General features: G+C 44.0%; 2 protein-coding genes across 2 annotated transcripts in view; one reads left to right on the plus strand and one right to left on the minus strand.

The window, feature by feature from the left end:
• KLB (klotho beta) overlaps positions 1–9,335 on the plus strand; it is a 40,222-nt gene extending 30,887 nt beyond the window's left edge. The window contains 8 exon segments of the mRNA XM_017883761.1: positions 6,476–6,913; positions 6,916–7,086; positions 7,088–7,144; positions 7,146–7,397; positions 7,400–7,510; positions 7,513–7,542; positions 7,544–7,670; positions 8,510–9,335. Coding sequence (XP_017739250.1) covers positions 6,476–6,913; positions 6,916–7,086; positions 7,088–7,144; positions 7,146–7,397; positions 7,400–7,510; positions 7,513–7,542; positions 7,544–7,670; positions 8,510–8,895 — 1,572 coding nt within the window. The 3' untranslated portion in view covers positions 8,896–9,335.
• A 5,422-nt stretch (positions 9,336–14,757) lies between these two features.
• Positions 14,758–19,725, minus strand: RPL9 (ribosomal protein L9). The gene is given in 9 exon segments (XM_017883763.1): positions 14,758–14,854; positions 15,156–15,242; positions 15,245–15,271; positions 15,482–15,562; positions 17,386–17,518; positions 18,370–18,465; positions 18,977–19,092; positions 19,177–19,223; positions 19,672–19,725. Coding segments are annotated over 7 exon segments (576 nt in total). The 5' UTR covers position 19,223; positions 19,672–19,725; the 3' UTR covers positions 14,758–14,854; positions 15,156–15,165.
• Between the last annotated feature and the right edge of the window lie 30 nt (positions 19,726–19,755).

A 19,755-nucleotide genomic window follows, 5' to 3' on the forward strand; every position in this document is an offset into this window, starting at 1 on the left:
CTACCGGGTTCACGCCATTCTCCTGCCTCAGCCTCCCGAGTAGCTGGGACTACAGGCGCCCGCCACCACGCCCGGCTAATTTTTTATATTTTTAGTAGAGATGGGGTTTCACTGTGTTAGCCAAGATGGTCTCGATCTCCTGACCTCGTGATCCGCCCGCCTTGGCCTCCCATAGTGCTGGGATTACAGGCGTGAGCCACCGCGCCCGGCCATAGTTATTTATTTTTGAGACAGAGTTTTTGCTTTGTTGCCCGGCTTACTGCAACCTCTGTCTCCCGTGTTCAAGCAATTCTCGTGCCTCACCCTCCTGAGTAGCTGGGATTACAGGCGCCTGCCACCCTGCCCAGCTGATTTTTTGTATTTTAGTAGGGACAGGGTTTCACCATGTTGTCCAGGCTGGTCTCAAACTCCTGAGCTTAGGCAATCTACCTATTTCGGCCTCCCAAAGTGTAGGATTACAGGCGTTAGCCACCATGCCCAGCTGTGGATATTTATTTATTTGAAATAGTCTCACTCTGTCTTCCAGGCTGGAGTGCAGTGGCATGATCTCAGCTCGCTGCAATCTCTGCCTCCTGAATTCAAGCAATTCTCCTGCCTCTGCCTCCAGAGCAGCTGGGATTACAGGTGCCTGCCACTATGCCCAGCTAATTTTTGTATTTTTAGTAGAGATGGGGTTTCACTATGTTGGCCAGACTGGTCTCAAACTCTTGGCCTCAAGCAATCTGTCTGCCTCAGACTCCCAAAGTGCTGGGATTACAGGTGTGAGGCACTGCACCCAGCTCCCTGTGGATATTTAAACAAGACTTTAGCAAGAGCTCAGGGTGATTAAGGGGGAAAGGTATAGAGAGCAGAATAAACACAGTGTCTCATCTTCAGCTTATGTCCCCTCCAGAGCCAGTTCCTACCTCTTCCTTCACATGGCAGAGGCAGGAGAGCTCAATACTATTCATGTTCAGATTTTGCTAAGTGTTCCAAAAATGTCTTTTTCCCTATCACTTCAATTGGGTTTATATTTTTCAAAATTCCAGACCTAGCAAAGAAAGACCCCAGGAGATATAAGAGTTCCTTTGCCTGCCTGTATGGGAGACCCAACCTACAAGTTCCTGCTTCAGCTAAAACCCACCTGTTCCTTAGATACTGTGAATGTCTGCCCCTTCTACATTTCAGAGCAAGAACTGACCACGGGGTCGGGAAAAGCAGTTCTGTGATCTGTCAGGTCTGGGTTTCGTGCTCATCTCTGGAGCCCAGCGAGGAGCCAGCTTCACTTGAACCACTTGGATTAAGAATGAGGATAAGGCTGATCCGAGTGCACTGGTGTTTACAACTTATTGGTTACAACCAGTTATAGATTTCTGTTCCTTCTGTACTCCCACTGCTTCATTTGGGTAGCCTAAACCTAAATAAATAAATAAGGATGACTGGTTTGCCAAGAAAAGTTACGGTGCTTTTTGAAAAATCAGCCAATAAACATATGAATAGACACTGTGTACGCAGAAAACTAGATGTCCTCTATAGGGAGACTGACAAAATTGAAGTAATACTTGAAAGATATTACTAAGCCAGGCCGGGCGTGCTGACTCACTCCTGTAATCCCAGCACTTTGGGAGGCCAAGGTGGGAGGATCACTTGAGCTCAGGAGTTTGAGACCAGCCTGGCCAATATGGAAAAACCCTGTCTCTACAAAAAAAAACTGGGTGTGGTGGCATGGGCCTGTAATTCCATCTATAATTCCATCTACTCGGGAGGCTGAGGCAGGAGTATCACTTGAGCCCAGGAAGTGAAGTTTGCAGTGAGCCGTGATTGTGCCACTGTACTCCAGGCTGGGCAACAGAGCAAGACCTTATCTCAAAAAAAAAAAAAATTACTAAGCCTAACTTTGCACATTTCTATCTTATTTTCCCTAGCCTCTTAGCATTCTTTTCTCCTCCACCGTTTTACTTTGAAAAATTTCGAACTTATCCAATAGAAATGCATATTCCCTTCATCAAGACTGACTGTTAACATGCTGCCATATTGGTTTCAATTCTGCCTCTCTCCCTTTTTATTGAGACAGGGTCTCAAAAAAACCTCCACCTCCCAGATTCAAGAGATTTTTGCCTCAGCCTCCCAAGTTATAGGTGCCTGCCACCACACCCAGCTAATTTTTTGTATTTTTAGTAGAGACGGGGGGGGGGGTTTCACTATTTTGGCCAGGCTGGTCTCGAACTCCTGACCTCGTGATCCACCCACCTCAGCCTCCCAAAGTGCTGAGATTACAGGCGTGAGACACTGCACCCGGCCTCTGCCTCTCTCTTTTATAAACTTTCGATAAATTGCAGACATCATTATACTCCACCCCAAAATATCTCAGCATGTATCTCCTAAGAACAAGGACATTCTTATGATTCCCAGGAAATTTAACATTGATTCAACGCTATCTAAAATACAATCCATATTCAATTTTTTTCAATGTTCCAAAAATGTCCTTTATGGATTAAAAAAATCTTCGATTAAGAATGCAAACATGGCCGGGCGCGGTGGCTCAAGCCTGTAATCCCAGCACTTTGGGAGGTCGAGACGGGCGGATCACGAGGTCAGGAGATGGAGACCATCCTGGCTAACACGGTGAAACCCCGTCTCTACTAAAAAATACAAAAAACTAGCCGGGCGAGGTGGCGGGCGCCTGTAGTCCCAGCTACTCGGAGGCTGAGGCGGGAGAATGGCATAAACCCGGGAGGCGGAGCTTGCAGTGAGCTGAGAACCAGCCACTGCACTCCAGCCCGGGCAACAGAGCAAGACTCCGTCTCAAAAAAAAAAAAAAAAAAAAAAAAAAATGCAAACAAAGATCAAACGTTGGTTGTCATGTATCTTTAGCCTCCTTTAATTCAGGGCAATCACCTCATAGCACTGCCCTGTTTGAAGAGTCCAGGCCAACTGCTTGTAGATTTCTCTGGTTGTTCTTCTGAGTCTAATGACTCAGTTAACCATTTCTGGAAATAATACTACATAGAGGATGTGCCTTTTTATCACATCAGGAGGTCAATGATGTCAATTTGTTTCATTACTGAAGATATTACTGTGGTTGAAGTAGTATTACCAGATTTCTTGGTTAAGGTGGCATTTGCAGCTAGGCACACTTGTTCACTCCTGTAATCCCAGCACTTTGAGAGGCCAATGTGGGTAGATCACTTGAGCCCAGGTGGTCCAGGACGCAGTCTAGTGTGGGCGACAGAGCAAGACCCTGTCCCTCCTCCCCACTCCCCCCCCCAAAAAAAAGAAAAAAGAAAAAAAAGGTGACATTTGCCATGTGGTAACTTTTCCATTTTTAATTAAGAAGTAATCTGATGTTGGTCAGGCTCAGTGACTCACACCTGTAATCCCAGCACTTTGGGAGTCCAAGGCAGGCATATCACTTGAGGTCAGGACCAGCCTGGCCATATGTGGCAAAATCCTGTCTCTACTAAAAAAAAAAAAAATTAGCCAGGCATGGTGACACGGGCTTGTAATCCCAGCTACTTGAGAGGCTGAGGCAGGAGAATCACTTGAACCTCAGAAGCGGAGGTTGCAGGGAGCCAAGATCGCACCATTGCACTCCAGCCTGGGCAACAGAGCGAGACTCTGTCCAAAAAAAAAAAAAAGAAGAAGAAGTAATCTGATGTTGATACTTGGGACTCTATGAATATCCTGTTCCTCAACATTTCACTCCATGGTTTTAACATTCTTTCATGAGCCGGGCCGGGCCCAGTGGCTCACACCTGTAATCCCAGCACTCTGGGAGGCCAACGTGGGCGGATCACCTCAGGTCAGGAGTTCAAGACCAGCCCGGCCAACATGGTGAAACCCTGTCTCTACTAAAAATACAAAAACTAGCCGGGCATGGTGGCGGGCGCCTGTAATCCCAGCTACTCAGGAGGCCGAGGCAGGAGAATTGCTTATACTGAACCCGGGAGGCGGAGGACGCAATGAGCCAAGATCGTGCCATTGCACTCCAGCCTGGGAGACAAAAATGAAACTCCATCTCAAACAAACAAAACATTCTTTCATGAACCTTGCCTTAATTGTTACTTTGTAGATTGCAAAATGGTAAATTTCTAATCGGATTATTCCCTCTACATTTATTAGCTGGATTCTCTTAAATTTGATGTCTTGTAATTCATTATTGTCATTATGATATTGTTCCTTTTGATGCTCAAATTGTTTCTAATTTAGTCAATGGGACCCCTCAAGCGGTTCCTGTCTTTTCGACATTTCCCTTTCAGTTTTTAAGCACTTCCTTATTTTCGGGCACAAGATGCCCAAGCTTCACCTCATTCTTCTCCTAGAAAAAGCCATTTCTCCAAGGAGTACAAGGTCCTTTTGGTGGGGAATAGGATTTTACAAACAAGCTCTGGGAGCTGGGGTTGGGATTGGGATGCATCATCTTTAACTGGAAAATCAACCTCTTAGCAGATTAATCATACACACTTGCTGAGACTAATGCTTTCTGAAGGTTTTCAAAGTAAGACATTTTTATTTGATCTCGCCTTACCCCATATCAAGACTGCCTTTTATAAACATCCGTTCGATACCATGATGTTCTGAGTTTTCAAAACACTGAAACTGACCATCTAGGCTAGGAGGATTTTACTCAAATAATTAATTATATACAGATTTAACTTCATGCTCACATGATCAATGTTCTCTTAGTTTAATGTTCTAGATAACTGGTTGGCAGATGGCAAATGGGCAGTGATATGGTTTTGTAATTAAACTATGAAAGATGACACACGAAAAAACAATTAGAGGGAAAATATTTACCAAAGGTTAATTATAGTTTTTTCCTGGTGTATTTAAATTCTGTCATGAGGGGGAAAAAGTACTTTAAAACAAGTACATAACTTTTACTTTCCCTTATTAATCTTGAATTTGGAAATGTTTTTCTTTTTTCTTTTTTTTTTTTTTTTTAGACGGGGTCTCGCTCTGTCACCCAGGCTGGAGTGCAGTGGCCAGATCTCAGCTCACTGCAAGCTCCGCCTCCCAGGTTCATGCCATTCTCCTGCCTCAGCCTCTTGAGTAGCTGGGACTACAGGCGCCGCCACCTCGCCCGGCTAGTTTTTTGTATTTTAGTAGAGACGAGGTTTCACCGTGTTAGCCAGGGTGGTCTCGATCTCCTGACCTCGTGATCCGCCCGTCTCGGCCTCCCAAAGTGCTGGGATTACAGGCTTGAGCCACCCCGCCCGGCCGGAAATGTTTTTCTTAAGGGCTATGTTTTAGTTTAGACTCAAGGGCCTAGCAGGCAATTATTGCCACTAGGGAAAATGAAACCCAAGTCATGACTACATTGTGTTTGTACAGTGCATTAGAGTTCCCAGAGTCACTGAGTCCTCACAGCACACCTGTGAAGTGGGTGAGAGTACTCCATCACTATATAGCTGCCAAGCCTGAGTTTCAAAGGGGCAGAACTATAACAGGAGTCCAGGGCTCTGTCCTTCATGGAGAGACAAAGAATGAGACACTGTCGGATCCAAGTGTCAACCTTGGGAGTTTCTGGGGATATTCTACTGTCCTTTCCACCCATAACCCAAGCGCCTTGCATAGAAAATGTGTCAGCATTCTGTTGGATTAATAAATGCTATGTTCTCACAGGCACATGGGTCGGGGAGACATGATGGACGCAAATGTGGTATCGCTTGGACTTTTCTTTTTTTCCTTTTCTTTTCTTTTTTTGCTCTTGTTGCCCAGGCAATGGCGCGATCTTGGCTCACCGCAACCTCTGCCTCCCGGGTTCAAGCGATTTTCCTGCCTCAGCCTCCAGGGTAGCTGGGATTGCAGGCATGCGCCTTCACGCCTGGCTAATTTTGTTTTTTTGTTTTTTTTTTTTAGTAGAGACGGGGTTTCTCCATGTTGGTCAGGCTGGTCTCAAACTCCCGACCTCAGGTGATCTGCCCCCCTCAGACTCCCAAAGTGCTAGGATTACAGGCGTGAGTCACTGCCTCCAGCCTGGACTTTTTAAATAGAATTTAGAGATATGCATTCAGCAAATGCAGGGGGTCATTGCCTACCCTATCGTACCAGCCTCTTTTAGGAATTGTGCCTGGGGTCAACCAGCCTCCTCTTCTCAGTGAAATCTCTACAACAGGAATTTCAACTTTGTCTTCAATTTATGGCAGGGTTTAGAATCTATCTTTTGTTATTGCTTTTAACTGAGTGTACCAAGCCAATTTCCTGATGCATTTGAACAGAATCACATCAAACCCCACCATGTAACCTGGGATTTAAAGTCAAACGAACTGGAAAATGGCTTCCCAATGTTTTCTCCAACAACTTGTTTTCTAAGCCAGGGCCCGGGTGTAGCTCCTTCTGTTTTCTAGTCTCCCTAGGAGATTTCAAGGACTGGAAGAGGCCTGGCGGTGGCTTAGGCCTGTAATCCCAGCACTTTGGGAGGCAGAGGTGGGCAGATCACTTGAGCCTCGGCCTGCCAGCGCATGCTTAACCTGAATGAGCTTGTTTTTCACAGCCCGAGTCTGTGGCTTCGTCCCCACAGTTCAGCGATCCTTACCTGTACGTGTGGAACGCCACAGGCAACAGACTGTTGCACCGAGTGGAAGGGGTGAGGCTGAAAACACGACCCGCTCAATGCACAGATTTTGTAAACATCAAAAAACAACTTGAGATGTTGGCAAGAATGAAAGTCACCCACTACCGGTTTGCTCTGGATTGGGCCTCGGTCCTTCCCACTGGCAACCTGTCCGTGGTGAACAGACAGGCCCTGAGGTACTACAGATGCGTAGTCAGTGAGGGGCTGAAGGTTGGCATCTCCGCGATGGTCACCCTGTACTATCCGACCCACGCCCACCTAGGCCTCCCCGAGCCTCTGCTGCACGCCGGCGGGTGGCTGAACCCATCGACGGCGGAGGCCTTCCAGGCCTACGCTGGGCTGTGCTTCCAGGAGCTAGGGGGACACTGGTGAACTTCTGATCCACCATCAACGAGCCTTAATCGGTAAGTGACATCTACCCACCGCTCTGCAACGGACACCTACGGGGCGGGGCGCACAACCTACTGGTGGCCCACGCCCTGGCCTGGCGCCTCCTAACGGGGACCGGGCAGTTCAGGCCTTCACAGCGCGGGGGCCGTGTCGGCTGTCGCTGCACGCGGGGACTGGGCGGAACCCGCCAACCCTTATTGCTTGGATCGCCTGGAGGGCGGTCCCGAGCGGCTTCCGCCAGGTATCGAGAATCGCCTGGTTCGCTGAGCCGCTCTTCAAGACCGGGGACTACCCCGCCCATGGAGGGGGATAATATCGCCTCCAAGGCACCGGCGGGGGCTTTCCCAGCTCCCGCCGGCTGCCGGCTCCACCGAGGGCCGAGAGGGAGGCTGCTCAAGCAACGGTCGGGACTTCTTGCGCGCTCAACCCTTCACCCACTAGGTTCGTGTGCCGAGGAGCTGGGGGCCGGGCAGCCGCTACGACTCGGACAGGGACATCAGTTTCTGCAGGACATTCACCCGCCTGGAGCTCCCTACGCGCCTGGGCTGTGTTCCCTGGGGGTGTGGCGCAAGTTGCTGCGGTGGGTCCGGAGGAACTAACGGGCGACATGGCATTTACATCACGGCCAGCGGCATCGGACGACCAGGCTTCTGGAGGATGGGACCAGTCCCGGAAGGTACTACCTGGAAAAAGTACCTTCAGGAGGGTCTGAAGGTAAGGCGGGGCCCTTCAAAAACAGGGAGAGCGAGGATTCCGAAAAAAACAAGAAACAAAGAATGAGAGGGGCAGGGCTGGTGCACTGAAGGCATCGATTTGTGGGCAACCCAAGTCCTGTCAACTGCATTTCTGTCTTTTTGGAAACTGGGGCACTATGGATTTTTCGAAAAAATTTTTAATCATAAAAGTACACCACCACCCACTTATAGAAAAACGGGGGCACATGGAGAAAAAAAAGTTTTTAAAAAATCACTGAAATTCTCACTCCCCCAAGATAAACCAGTCACTATTGTGGATTTATTTTCAGCATGCTTGGCTGGCTTTAAAAACAAAATTTTTGTGGTAATAGTAGGTGTTTAATTTATTGGGATACATGAAATGTTTCCATAACGCCATGGGCAAGTGAAATAACCACATCATGGTTAGCCTAAGGGCGAGCGAGGTGAGTGGAGAAAACCACTGTGATTTCCCGGGCTTGCAACCAAGAGCACGGTCTGAGGTTTACCCAATCCAGGGCCAAATAGGCAACATTTTTCGGCTTGTGACCCTTTAAACAAAAAGTGGACAACCTTTCACTGCTCTGCTCTTAAATTTGCTTTTTCCTCAAGAGTTTTGGTTTATTTATGGATCACAGTTTCACAAATTTATTTTAAAATTATACACATTTTCCAACTTTTTTCTAGATCATAAAAGAATAAATGGTTCAAAATTAAAAACCTCCAATAAAAATCACTACCTTTATTATGGGCAAATTTTAGGTTGTTTCAATTGGAACTAAAAAATTCTTGTTTCAAAGGATATTTCAGTTTCCATTTGTTGATTAATGATTAATTCCGATCTTTTCAGCTTACCTGATTGATAAAGTCAGAATCAAAGGCTATTATGCATTCAAACTGGCTGAAGAGAAATCTAAACCCAGATTTGGATTCTTCACATCTGATTTTAAAGCTAAATCCTCAATACAGTTTTACAACAAAGTGATCAGCAGCAGCGGCTTCTCTTCTGAGAACAGTAGTTCTAGATGCAGTCAGACCCAAAAAAACACAGAGTGCACTGTCTGCTTATTCCTTGTGCAGAAGAAACCACTGATATTCTTGGGTTGTTGCTTCTTCTCCACCCTGGTTCTACTCTTATCAATTACCATTTTTCATAGGCAAAAGAGAAGAAAGTTTTGGAAAGCAAAAAACTTACAACACATACCATTAAAGAAAGGCAACAGAGTTCTCAGCTAACCTGATCTTATTTGTCTGCATGACAGCTAGCTTAAAAATTCATTCCAGTTCCATATGCTGGTAACTGACAGGAGATATACCTGTATTATAGAAAGACAATTTGAGATACAGCTGTAACCAAGATGATGACAATCGTCTCTGCTGTGTGGTTCAAAGAACTTTCCCTTAGGCATTGTCATCAGTGAATTCAGTTCTTGGATGTAAACATAAAGGCTTCATCCTGACAGTAAGCTATGAGGATTACATGATACATTGCTTCTTGAAGTTTGATGAGCTGTATTCCATCATTCTGCTCTAGCTTTCATCTCTACCAATAGCTACTTGTGGTACAATAAATTATTTTTAAAAAGTAAAACTTTGGGCCGGGCACGGTGGCTCACATCTGTAATCCTAGCACTTTGGGAGGCTGAGGCGGGGAGATCACCTGAGGTGAGGAGTTCAAGGCCAACCTGGCCAACACGGTGAAAATGTCTCTACTAAAAACACAAAAATTAGCCAGGCGTGGTGGCAATGGTGTCTATAATCTCAGCTACTTGGGAGGCTAAGGCAGAATTGTTTGAACCCAAGAAACAGAGGTTGCAGTGAGCCGAAATTGCGGCACTGCACTCCAGCCTGGGCAACAACAGCAAGACCATCTCAAACAAACAAACAAAGTAAAAGCAAAACTGGCCGGGCGCGGTGGCTCAAGCCTGTAATCCCAGCACTTTGGGAGGCCGAGACGGGCGGATCACGAGGTCAGGAGATCGAGACCATCCTGGCTAACACAGTGAAACCCCGTCTCTACTAAAACACAAAAACTAGCCGGGCGAGGTGGCGGGAGCCTGTAGTCCCAGCTACTCGGGAGGCTGAGGCAGGAGAATGGCGCAAACCCGGGAGGTGGGGTTTGCAGTGAGCTGAGATCCGGCCACTGCACTCCAGTCCGGGCGACAGAGCGAGACTCCGCCTCAAAAAAAAAAAAAAAAAAAAAAAAAAAAAAAGCAAAACTTTGTAACTGGATAGTCAAGTGATACATAATATATATTCTGTCACTTCTAATAAGGTGCTTTCCCCTTTAGGTCAGGGTGGTTCTAAATGGAAAGAAAACACAATAATAGGGTAAGTAGTACTTGTCTAAGCCAGTTACAACACTGGCTTAAGTGTTGATCTTAAGGGGATCAAGCCCTTCATTTTTCTAACAACAAAAAATCACCTACAGAATATCTAATTTGTGATCTTTTACTAGATCTGATTTTTAAAAATAATGTAATTTCCGGCCAGGCACAGTGGCACACACCTATAATCCCAGCACTTTGGGGGGCCAAGGCAGCTGGATCACCTGAGGTCAGGAGTTCAAGACCAGCCTGGCCAACATGGCGAAACCCCATCTCTACTAAAAATACAAGTCAGCCGGGCATGGTGGCGGGCACCTGTAATCCCAGCTACTCGGGAGGCTGAGGCAGGAGAAACGCTTGAACCTGGGAGGCAGAGGTTGCGGTGAGCCAAGATTGCGCCATTGCACTCCAGCCTGGGGGACAGAGCGAGACTCTGTCAGTCAAAATAAAAAATAATAAAAATAAAAATAATTTCCAAAACCTCATCTCATGGAAAGATCACAGGATGAAGGAAAGCTAGATTCAACTCTGAGAATAGAAGTTGCTATACTCTTAAGTAAAGCAACAATTCAGAATGCTGATGGTCTGAATGAGTTTAAATTGTTTCATATAGCACCCTTTTGGACTACGGTTATTTACGAGTTCTGACTCGGATAATCTGACATATTGGGAAATGAACTCTGTCCTTGAGACTTGTTCAGTTTATTTTAAACATTCGAAGAAGAAAACCTACATTTAACACCCATTGCACACAGTAACTTGTCTTTGCTCACTCCAGCAATTTAGACCTTAAGAGTCACAGGAAATATTCTTCTGTTATAAAGCCTTAGTAAATTAAGGTAGTTTTGATTATATTCTAGGTCCACCTATGTCTGAAGTTAAATTCAGTTCCCAACTGAAATTCTAATTGCTAATGAACAAGTTTCCAAAATACTGTAAAAAGAAAATACAATTAGTGAATTCGAGTAAATGCAAACATGATGGGAAATCAATTTGCTATTTGGCCTGGCAAAACAAACAGTAAAATTGTTTTACTCTCCTCTAGTCTCCTTGCCCCAGCTGCACCCACTACCCCAAACTTGGCAGTTTTGAGGTATGACTTTCAAGGAATTTTTTAGTATTAATATTTCCATCTGAGAACTATGTGCCTAAGGTTATGCATACAACTAGTCAACTGTTTTTATTACTCTATGTATAAACAGTAAGTCATTTAAAAGAATCACTTGGCTGGGTTTTTTCCCCATTGTGCCACATGGATTCACCCTGACCCAAGAACTCCAGGGAAAATTCTTTAGTGTCAACTGAGCAACTCATGAACCTCTCTCAAGACCTCTTCAAGGCCTTGAAAAAAAATGGTTGGCCACAGGAGTAACAAAAACCTGGAATTTATCTTTCAGGTTTTGCTTTCTCGTCTCTTTCTCACTGGCCTTTGTTTAAAGTATCTCGTACTCACAGTTCACGTATCTATTAACCTTCACTATGTCTTTTTCACATTAAGAGCTTATGCTTAAAGTATGCCCCCCTTTTCTAACTTGCTGGTTTACCAAACTCCCCTTAACAATAACATTCCTAACCCAGTACTGACAGTCCTCCTCTGCCACTTGGGGATTTTACTACTTTTTAAGCCATCATCGCACAAGAATCCAAAAACCCTTACATTTTTTAACCATTGGCAAATATGTACAGCAAATTATGTTAAGCATTTAATCTGGCTCATGCCCTATCATACTATTCAGGTTTATCATAAACTCATTAAAAACCATTAAAGGTCAACCAGAAACTGATAGCTCTTGAAAGGAGCAAACAGGTAAGATCTTTCGAGTTTAAGCTTTTCTGAGATGTACTGTGAAAAATTTAACTTGTGTTTATTGTATATTCAATATTAACAACCTGGAAACATCACAACTATGGTATTTACAGAGCCTCTGGAAAATGAGGCCAGTACATTGTGACATGTTTAATTTTCAATGTAATTTATTCCAAATAAACTGGTTCATGCTACTTGAATTCAACTAACAACCTGGTCAATTTTAAGAACTGTTGAACGTGAATGGGTTTGGCATTGTAAATGGGCTCTGCCCAAGACTGCCTCCCCTGAACCCTTCTGCCTAGTTTGTGTGCCAACTTGGTATGTTACTTCTGGGTGTATTTTCTCAAAAAATGTGGCTGGTGTGTGATGGCTCACACCTGTAACCCCATCACTTTGGGAGGCCAAGGCAGGCAGACTGCTTGACTCCAGGAGTTCGAGACCAGCTTGGGCAACATGGCAAAACCCTCTGTACAAAAAATTAGCTAGATATGGTGGCACGTATTTGTGGTCCCAGCTACACAGAAGGCTGAGGTGGATGCTTGAGCCTGGGAGGCAGAGGTTGCAATGAGCCAAGATTGCGCCACTGCACTTCAACCTGGGTGACAGAGACCTCATCTCAAAAAAATGTGGACACCTACATCTAAAAACTGCAAAAATAGTGCACAAGTGCTTATTCATAGACACAGAAGAAGAAACGTTTTCCCTGGGGAACAACTAGGCTCATTTATTATACCCAAGTTATTTTTTAAAAGTTTAGCTACAACCAGCCTGTGTAAGTTATCCTATCAAGGTCAGACCCAGCATGCCAGTCCATTTCATGCTCAAAGAAATCCCATTTACTCCCACAGCAGCTACTACCCACAAGCTGATCCTCTCATGTACATCTCCACCCAACTATAATATTGCCACTTGGAAATTTCTCCCACAAGCCTCGTACTGTTTTGAAATCCTGTCAATACCTTCCAAAACATCTTCCAGTCCCACTGCCATTACTGAGTTCCCTGGCAATCCAGGAACCACTGACTCAGTAAACAGCTACATGCCATCGTTCTAGGTAGTTGGAATACACCAAAGTACAAAATTACATCCTTGTGAAGGTTACATTCCAGCAGAAAAAAAGCATATAACAAATACACAAATTGTAAATATCAGAACTACAAATGCTATGGACAAAAACAAGTGGAGAAGGGTAAAGAGACAGTAGGACAAGTTTAAGGAGCAGGTCCACTATTTTTAAGAGTGGTCAAGGCAGGATTCACTGAATAGACCTAAAGGTAAGTGAGTTAGACACACAGCTCAGCTGACAGCATTCCAAAGGGAAAAGACAACTTAAATGCTTAATGGCAGAGGGCTTGGTATTGAGGAATAGCCAGGTCAATTCAGCTATAGTGCAGAAGTCAGAAAAACGGAGTTAAAAACGGCTGCAGGTAGAATGGGGAAGCTATTTTAAAAAGAAAAAATTGAAAAGAACCTGTTGCAGGATTTGAAGCAGTGCTATAATCCATTTCAAAGTCAGTACCCTGGCTGATGCTGAAATACAGGGAAGATGACCAGTTGAGACTGTCACAATAACCCAGGTGAAATACGCAGGTTTCTCATTTTCTGCATTGTAAGAAATTTGTATCTAATGGACCCATATTTCCCAACCTTTTGGGGATGTGATCTTACTTCATGTTGATCCCATTCATTGCCTACAACCCCATCCCAGAAGCTTCTGAGCAAATCCTAGATTCATCATCACCTCCAAATTTCTTAAAAACCTACCCACATAGTCAGCAAGATTCCTTAATGTATGTTCAATTGGTGCACTTGAATCAAGATCTAAAATATATAGGGCATTGTGACCCATGCCTGTAGTTCCAGCTCTTTGGGAGGCAAAAGAGGAACACTTAAGGCCAGGAGTTCAAGCCCAGCCTGGGCAACATGAGAACCCACACATACTTTAAAAAAAAAAAAAAAAAAAGTCAGACGTGACGGTACCTGCCTATAGTCCTAGCTACTAAGGAGGCTGAGGCAGCTAGGAGCATCGCTTGAGTCCAGGAGTTTGAAGTTACAGAGCTATGACCATGGCACTGAGCAACTCAGCCTGGGCAACTGAGCAAGACATTGTAAGATCCAAGATAACATATATGCCAACTGGTTGCTACTTGTCATTCAATTTTTCTGATAAAAGCATCTGACCATACCTTACAATGAAGGTACTCAGCACGTTTTCCTGATGCATTTGATCAAGAATGAATGTTACATCTTGCCTTAGAAATTGCACTTTCCATCAAATGAGATGTAGAATTCAGGAAGGTTTGGGGGTCACCATGTTGACCTAGGTCTAGTTATGGTGGCCTCGTACCATATTTAAAGTATGACACGTGGAATTAAAAGATGATGGAAGGGTTATCCATTTTCAAAAACAAGTTCTAAGATATGGAAGTAAATGGCTGAGGTAGGGTAAAGGACAAGATTATTGAGACCATGAACCAAACCAACTGCACCTTCTAACTGATGCTGTATCACTTTGTTCTACTCCTCAGCTGTTTTTCCAAAGGTGACTAAGACAACATCTGCCTTACCAAATATTCAAATTCATGCCTCAGCAAATTTAGACACCTTCAGGGTATTCCTAAAGTTCTATATGCAATGATGAACGGCCTCATGTTTGCCTGGCACTGGTACAATACTCCTCTTGCCTAAAATATATCCTTGCTATTCCTTCAAGAACCAGATTAAAGCTCCTTGTTCCACAAGGGAGAAAAACTAGCTAACAAGGATAACAGGTTTAAGCAGCTCCAAATGGGGAGGAGGGAGGGATTACATTGGGAGTTATACATGATATAAATGATGAATTGATGGGTGCTGACGAGTTGATGGGTGCAGCACACCAACACGGCATAAGTATACATATATAACAAACCTGCACGTTATGCACATGTACCCTAGAACTTAAAGTATAATAAAAAAAAAAAAGAAGAAGCTCCAAATCAACAGGTCTTTTATTGCATCATTTAAATATCACAAGTAGGTCTTAGGAGTCATCTGGCATCTTCTTTCTGTAGCTGGATAACTGGGCAGGGGAAAAAAAAAATCGGTCATTCCCATCAATACACTTGCCCAGAAAAGTACTCATCTTTTGTTTTGTACTATTCTAAATGATCTAAAACATACCTCAGGACTATGACTTATTGATTCATAGTAAACTATACATAGTAAAATGCATGCCAATTCCATCTTTTATTCTGTCAAATTTACTGTGTTCCAGAATGATTAACTCTCCATTTTCTATGACTACAACTCCAGTTAAGGTCTTTTAGTAAATTTAGAGCTTCATTCAACTAAAGCAGTAATAAGACACTACAAGAACTTACCTCTTAGATCTTATTCATCAGCCTGCTGAACAGTTCCTTTTTCAGAGACATAGATACCATCCAAAAATTTCCTGATATCCTTATTTTAACTGTTGTGGCTTGCTGAATCAAAGCCGCTACAGGAGTGAAGATATAGCAATTAATACATCAGCCTAACCCATCTCAAAAAGAATATATTTCATTATATGCTCTACTTAAAATTTCAGAATGTTATCTTTAACTTCACAATTTAAAAGCTAACCAAAGAAAATTAGCAAAATACTGTATTTTAAACAAGATTTAGATAAAATCTTGTAGGCATAATTAGAAATAGTAAACATACAAACCTGAATTTGAAACAAGTTCAATGTCATTTCCTTCAAGGATTAATTCATCTTTCTGGGCTTGAGATACTGAACAAGCAACACCTAAAAGGGGAGAGGGCATGTGCATATCATCAACACCAAACTAGATCTGTGTAAAAAATATTTAAATTGCAGAGGCACTAATTTATTCCATGTAAAACTCCATGCACCAGAAGAACCTTGTCTTAAGATTTTGGGGCCAGGCACAGTGGCTCACGCCTGTAATCCCAGCACTTTGGGAGGCCGAGGAGGGCGGATCATGAGGTCAGGAGATCAAGACCATCCTGGCTAACACAGTGAAACCTCATCTCTACTAAAAATACAAAAAAGTAGCCGGGTGTGGTGGCATGTGCCTATAGTCCTAGTTACTCAGGAGGCTGAGGCAAGAGAACCACTTGAAGCTAGAAGGCAGAGGTTGCATCAAGCCGAAATCGTGCCACTACACGCCAGCCTGGGTGGCAGAGCGAGACTCTGTCTCAAAAAACAAACAAAAAAACCATTTTGGTTTTACAGCACCTGCCTTACCTGTGCCAAAATCTTATTTGTGTTCCTACTTGAATGAATCACAGTCCTACAGTGGTTACTCCTTCAGTGATTTAATTAAGGTATTCAATTTGCCAGAATTTAGTTGTACAAAGCCTTGTGCCAAGTCTTAGTTTAGACCAGCCTGGACAACATAACAAGACCCTGCCTCTCCAAAAATTTAAAAAATTACCTGGGGTCAGGCACAGTAGCATTCCTTGAAATCATGAAATCAGCCTGGGCAATGTGGCAAAACAGTCTCTACAAAAAATAACAAATGAGCTGGGTGTGGTGGCAGACACCTGTAGTGCCAGTTAGTGGGGAGGCTGAGGTGGGAGAAACACCTGAGCACAAAGGTGGAGGCTGCAATGAGCTGAGATCACACCACTGTACTCCAGCCTGGGCAACAGAGCAAGACGCTGCCTCAGATAAAAAGCACCAATCTTTAAATTTTTTTTAAAGCTATGGTATTTACTATGTATTACGCATGCACTGTTATTTTTCAACTTTAGGTCATTTAATCAAAGATGTTTGCAATTTTAAGCTACGGAGAGATGATACGCCCAAGGTGGACAGTGAGAGCTGAAATTTAAGGTAGGCTATTAACCACTACTCATGTGGCTTTCTCTTTAGATTTTTTTTTTTTTTTTTTTTTGAGACGGAGTCTGGCTCTGTCTCCCAGGCTGGAGTGCAGTGGCCGGATCTCAGCTCACTGCAAGCTCTGCCTCCCGGGTGTACACCATTCTCCTGCCTCAGCCTCCGGAGTAGCTGGGACTACAGGCGCCCGCCACCTCGCCCGGCTAGTTTTTTTTTTGTATTTTAGTAGAGACGGGGTTTCACCGTGTTCGCCAGGATGGTCTCGATCTCCTGACCTCGTGATCCGCCCGTCTCGGCCTCCCAAAGTGCTGGGATTACAGGCTTGAGCCACCACGCCCGGCCGGTTTTCTCTTTAGATTTTAAAGGTTCTTACCACAAAGAAGTGGAGTGATGGATGTGTTAATTAGCCTGATTTTGTCATTCCACAGAATATACATGTATTGAAACATCACATTGTGCTCCATAAATACACACCTTTTGTAAATTACAAGTCTTTAAAATATTTAATTTGCCAAGTTAAATACAACCACCACTACAAACTACTCCAATGTATCAACTTTCTGAAATTGTAATTAATATGATATAAACCCTCAAGTAGCACCAACAGTTACAAGTGTAATCAAGAGAATTCTAAAACAAATCTGGTTTTATTAAGCACAAACACAAAACACCAGCCAACTAAAGTATGAAAGAGATTGGGAGTGGAAAAGAAGAAAAAAAAATATGAAGGAAAAATGTCTTAATTCTATCTGCGGGTATGCACATACCTGGTCTCATCCGAACCCTGCGGATGTATTTTTCACCCAAGAAATTTCGGATTTCAACAAGAGACCCATTCTCCTGGATTACGACGTTGATGGGGAAGTGAGCATACACAGACCTCATCTTGTAACGGAAGCCCTATATTAAATAAGCAAGCTATTACCAATGCTGAAGAATATTTTTAACAGTTTTAAAATTTTGTAAGAACTGTGTCACCTGAACCAAGCCTTATAAACATCGTTCTGTCTGTTCAGTGGACTGTAAAGCTCCTTACAGAGGCATTTATTTCACTCTCTCGTGCCCTCAATGAACAATGCTGCCCGCTTTTAATGAGAACCCCAAAGCCCTCATGTTTGACATTAGACTAACATTTACTGAGTAGTACTAAGGTACAGCACACGGCCAAGAATTGAAAACCATTTCAGCATGAACTTTTTATCCTGAGGGGAGAGGTGGGTTGGAAACAATAAGGACATATATAACAGCAACAGACAGAAAACTCAGAAACTACATCATTTTCTATCCCAACAAGGGGTCCTGATGGTGAGATGTGATTGCCACCTAGTACTGCAACTGTAGATTTCCTATTTTAAAAAAAGAAAATTCAGAAGATGTGAAAATTCACCATTAGCCTACTTTTTAAAAACTGCACCCATCTAGCCATGCGTGGTGGTTCATGCGGCAATCTCAGTACTACGGGAGGCCAAGGTGGGAGGATCCCTTAAGCTCACCCTGGACAAAACAGGGAGACCCCAGGGTTGATTCAAACCCACCCCCCAACAGAAAAAACAAACATGTTGTACCCATCTGGTCTTTGCTCTCAGCTCTATCGCTTGAAGACCCAGAGATGCCTATTTTTGCCAAGTTCGTGTGTATCACACCAAATAAAATGTGTAACCCATTCTCTGAGAGAGACATTTATGCTGTATAAAGCAAAGGTTTGAGAAACCTCCCTTTCCAAAACAAAGAAGTCTGATTCATCTGCTTACCAGCGTAACACCCTTGATCATGTTCTGTACATGACTACAAATAGTCCGAACGGTAGCCAGTTCCTTTCTGTTACCCCACCATTTGTCAACCCGAAGCTGTAATAGAAAAACGTATTCTTTTCAGAAATATGCAGGCTTAGATAACAGACCACTTACCCAATTACTTTAAGATTCTAGAATTAACCCTAATCAAAGCACATGGTTTTCAACTGGAAAAATCCAACCACCTATAAAACCTCCCAAAAGTTAAGCTTTGTACAAGTTGCAACAAACTTCCCTTCTGGAAAATTAAATCATCAGGCTTTACAGACCTACTGCTGGCTCCTAGGATTTTTACAAAGCAACCACTAGGAAAATAAACCAAACTTCTAACACTATTAAGACGTGTCACTGATGACCACTACTACATTTGAGCTTTATATAATTCGCTGTGTTAAGAATCTGGTTTTTCAATTTCACTAACGGAAAACTGGCTGGTATTCTGGACAGCAACATTTAAAGCTAAAACACTGAACCTCAATTCGAAAATTGTTAAAGTAACCAAAAGTGATGCTGTTATAAACCACCGTCCAACGAGCAATTGAATTACCAGAAGAAAAACCCTCACCCTCTTTTTTTTCTTTCCAAGAAGACTGAGTTCTACATTGATGTGATTGAAGTCCCTCCGCAGGGTTCCTCTGGGGCCCTTCACGATAACTGTGCGTCCCTTCAGAGTAATGTCGACTAGAAGAGAGAACACACTCGTCAGGCCACACAACGCTTGGAACGTGTAGTAAAGACGTATGAAAAAGACATCAAGTCTCATACCATTTTCTGGAATGTCGACAGTCTGATTGCTGAGAATGGTCTTCATTCTGAAACACAAACACTGGGGGTGAGGCCGACCCAAGGCCCGTTTTTCCACCAAACTACGCCGCACAGAGCTCCACTCCTACCGGAGACTGCCAGGCGGAAGTTCCGGAGACGATATTGGAGGACGGGACACCGACAGCGGGCCCCAGTGCGTCCCAGCCCGGAAGGAGCAGCCCCAAAGCGAGAGTTACGAGGCCCAGCAGGCGAACTCCCGCTCAGCCAACCCTGGAAGTTCTATCCGGGCGGCGCCATCCCTGCAAGCCTGAGGGGCGGGAATAGGCCAAAAAGCCCAAAACAGGATTCGCATCCGGCGCCGCCAGGCTCATATGGCGCTTGCCGAGCTGGGGGACAAACAGGACAAGGTTCCGAGAGTGGGAGTCGCGCCACAGCCTTTCCCAGAGCAGATGGCTTCAGATTCCTAATGCCCCGCGAGCACAGAAACATCCTCACCTTGCAGTAGACGCAGCAAAGAAAGAACGTCTTCCGTCATTACGTACTTGTATCCCGTAAGGGGGGGGGGGCTGCGTATTACGT

The sequence above is a fragment of the Rhinopithecus bieti genome, unplaced genomic scaffold (genome assembly GCF_001698545.2).
Source record: "Rhinopithecus bieti isolate Rb0 unplaced genomic scaffold, ASM169854v2 scaffold_13349, whole genome shotgun sequence".
In the NCBI taxonomy this organism is placed as follows: domain Eukaryota; kingdom Metazoa; phylum Chordata; class Mammalia; order Primates; family Cercopithecidae; genus Rhinopithecus; species Rhinopithecus bieti.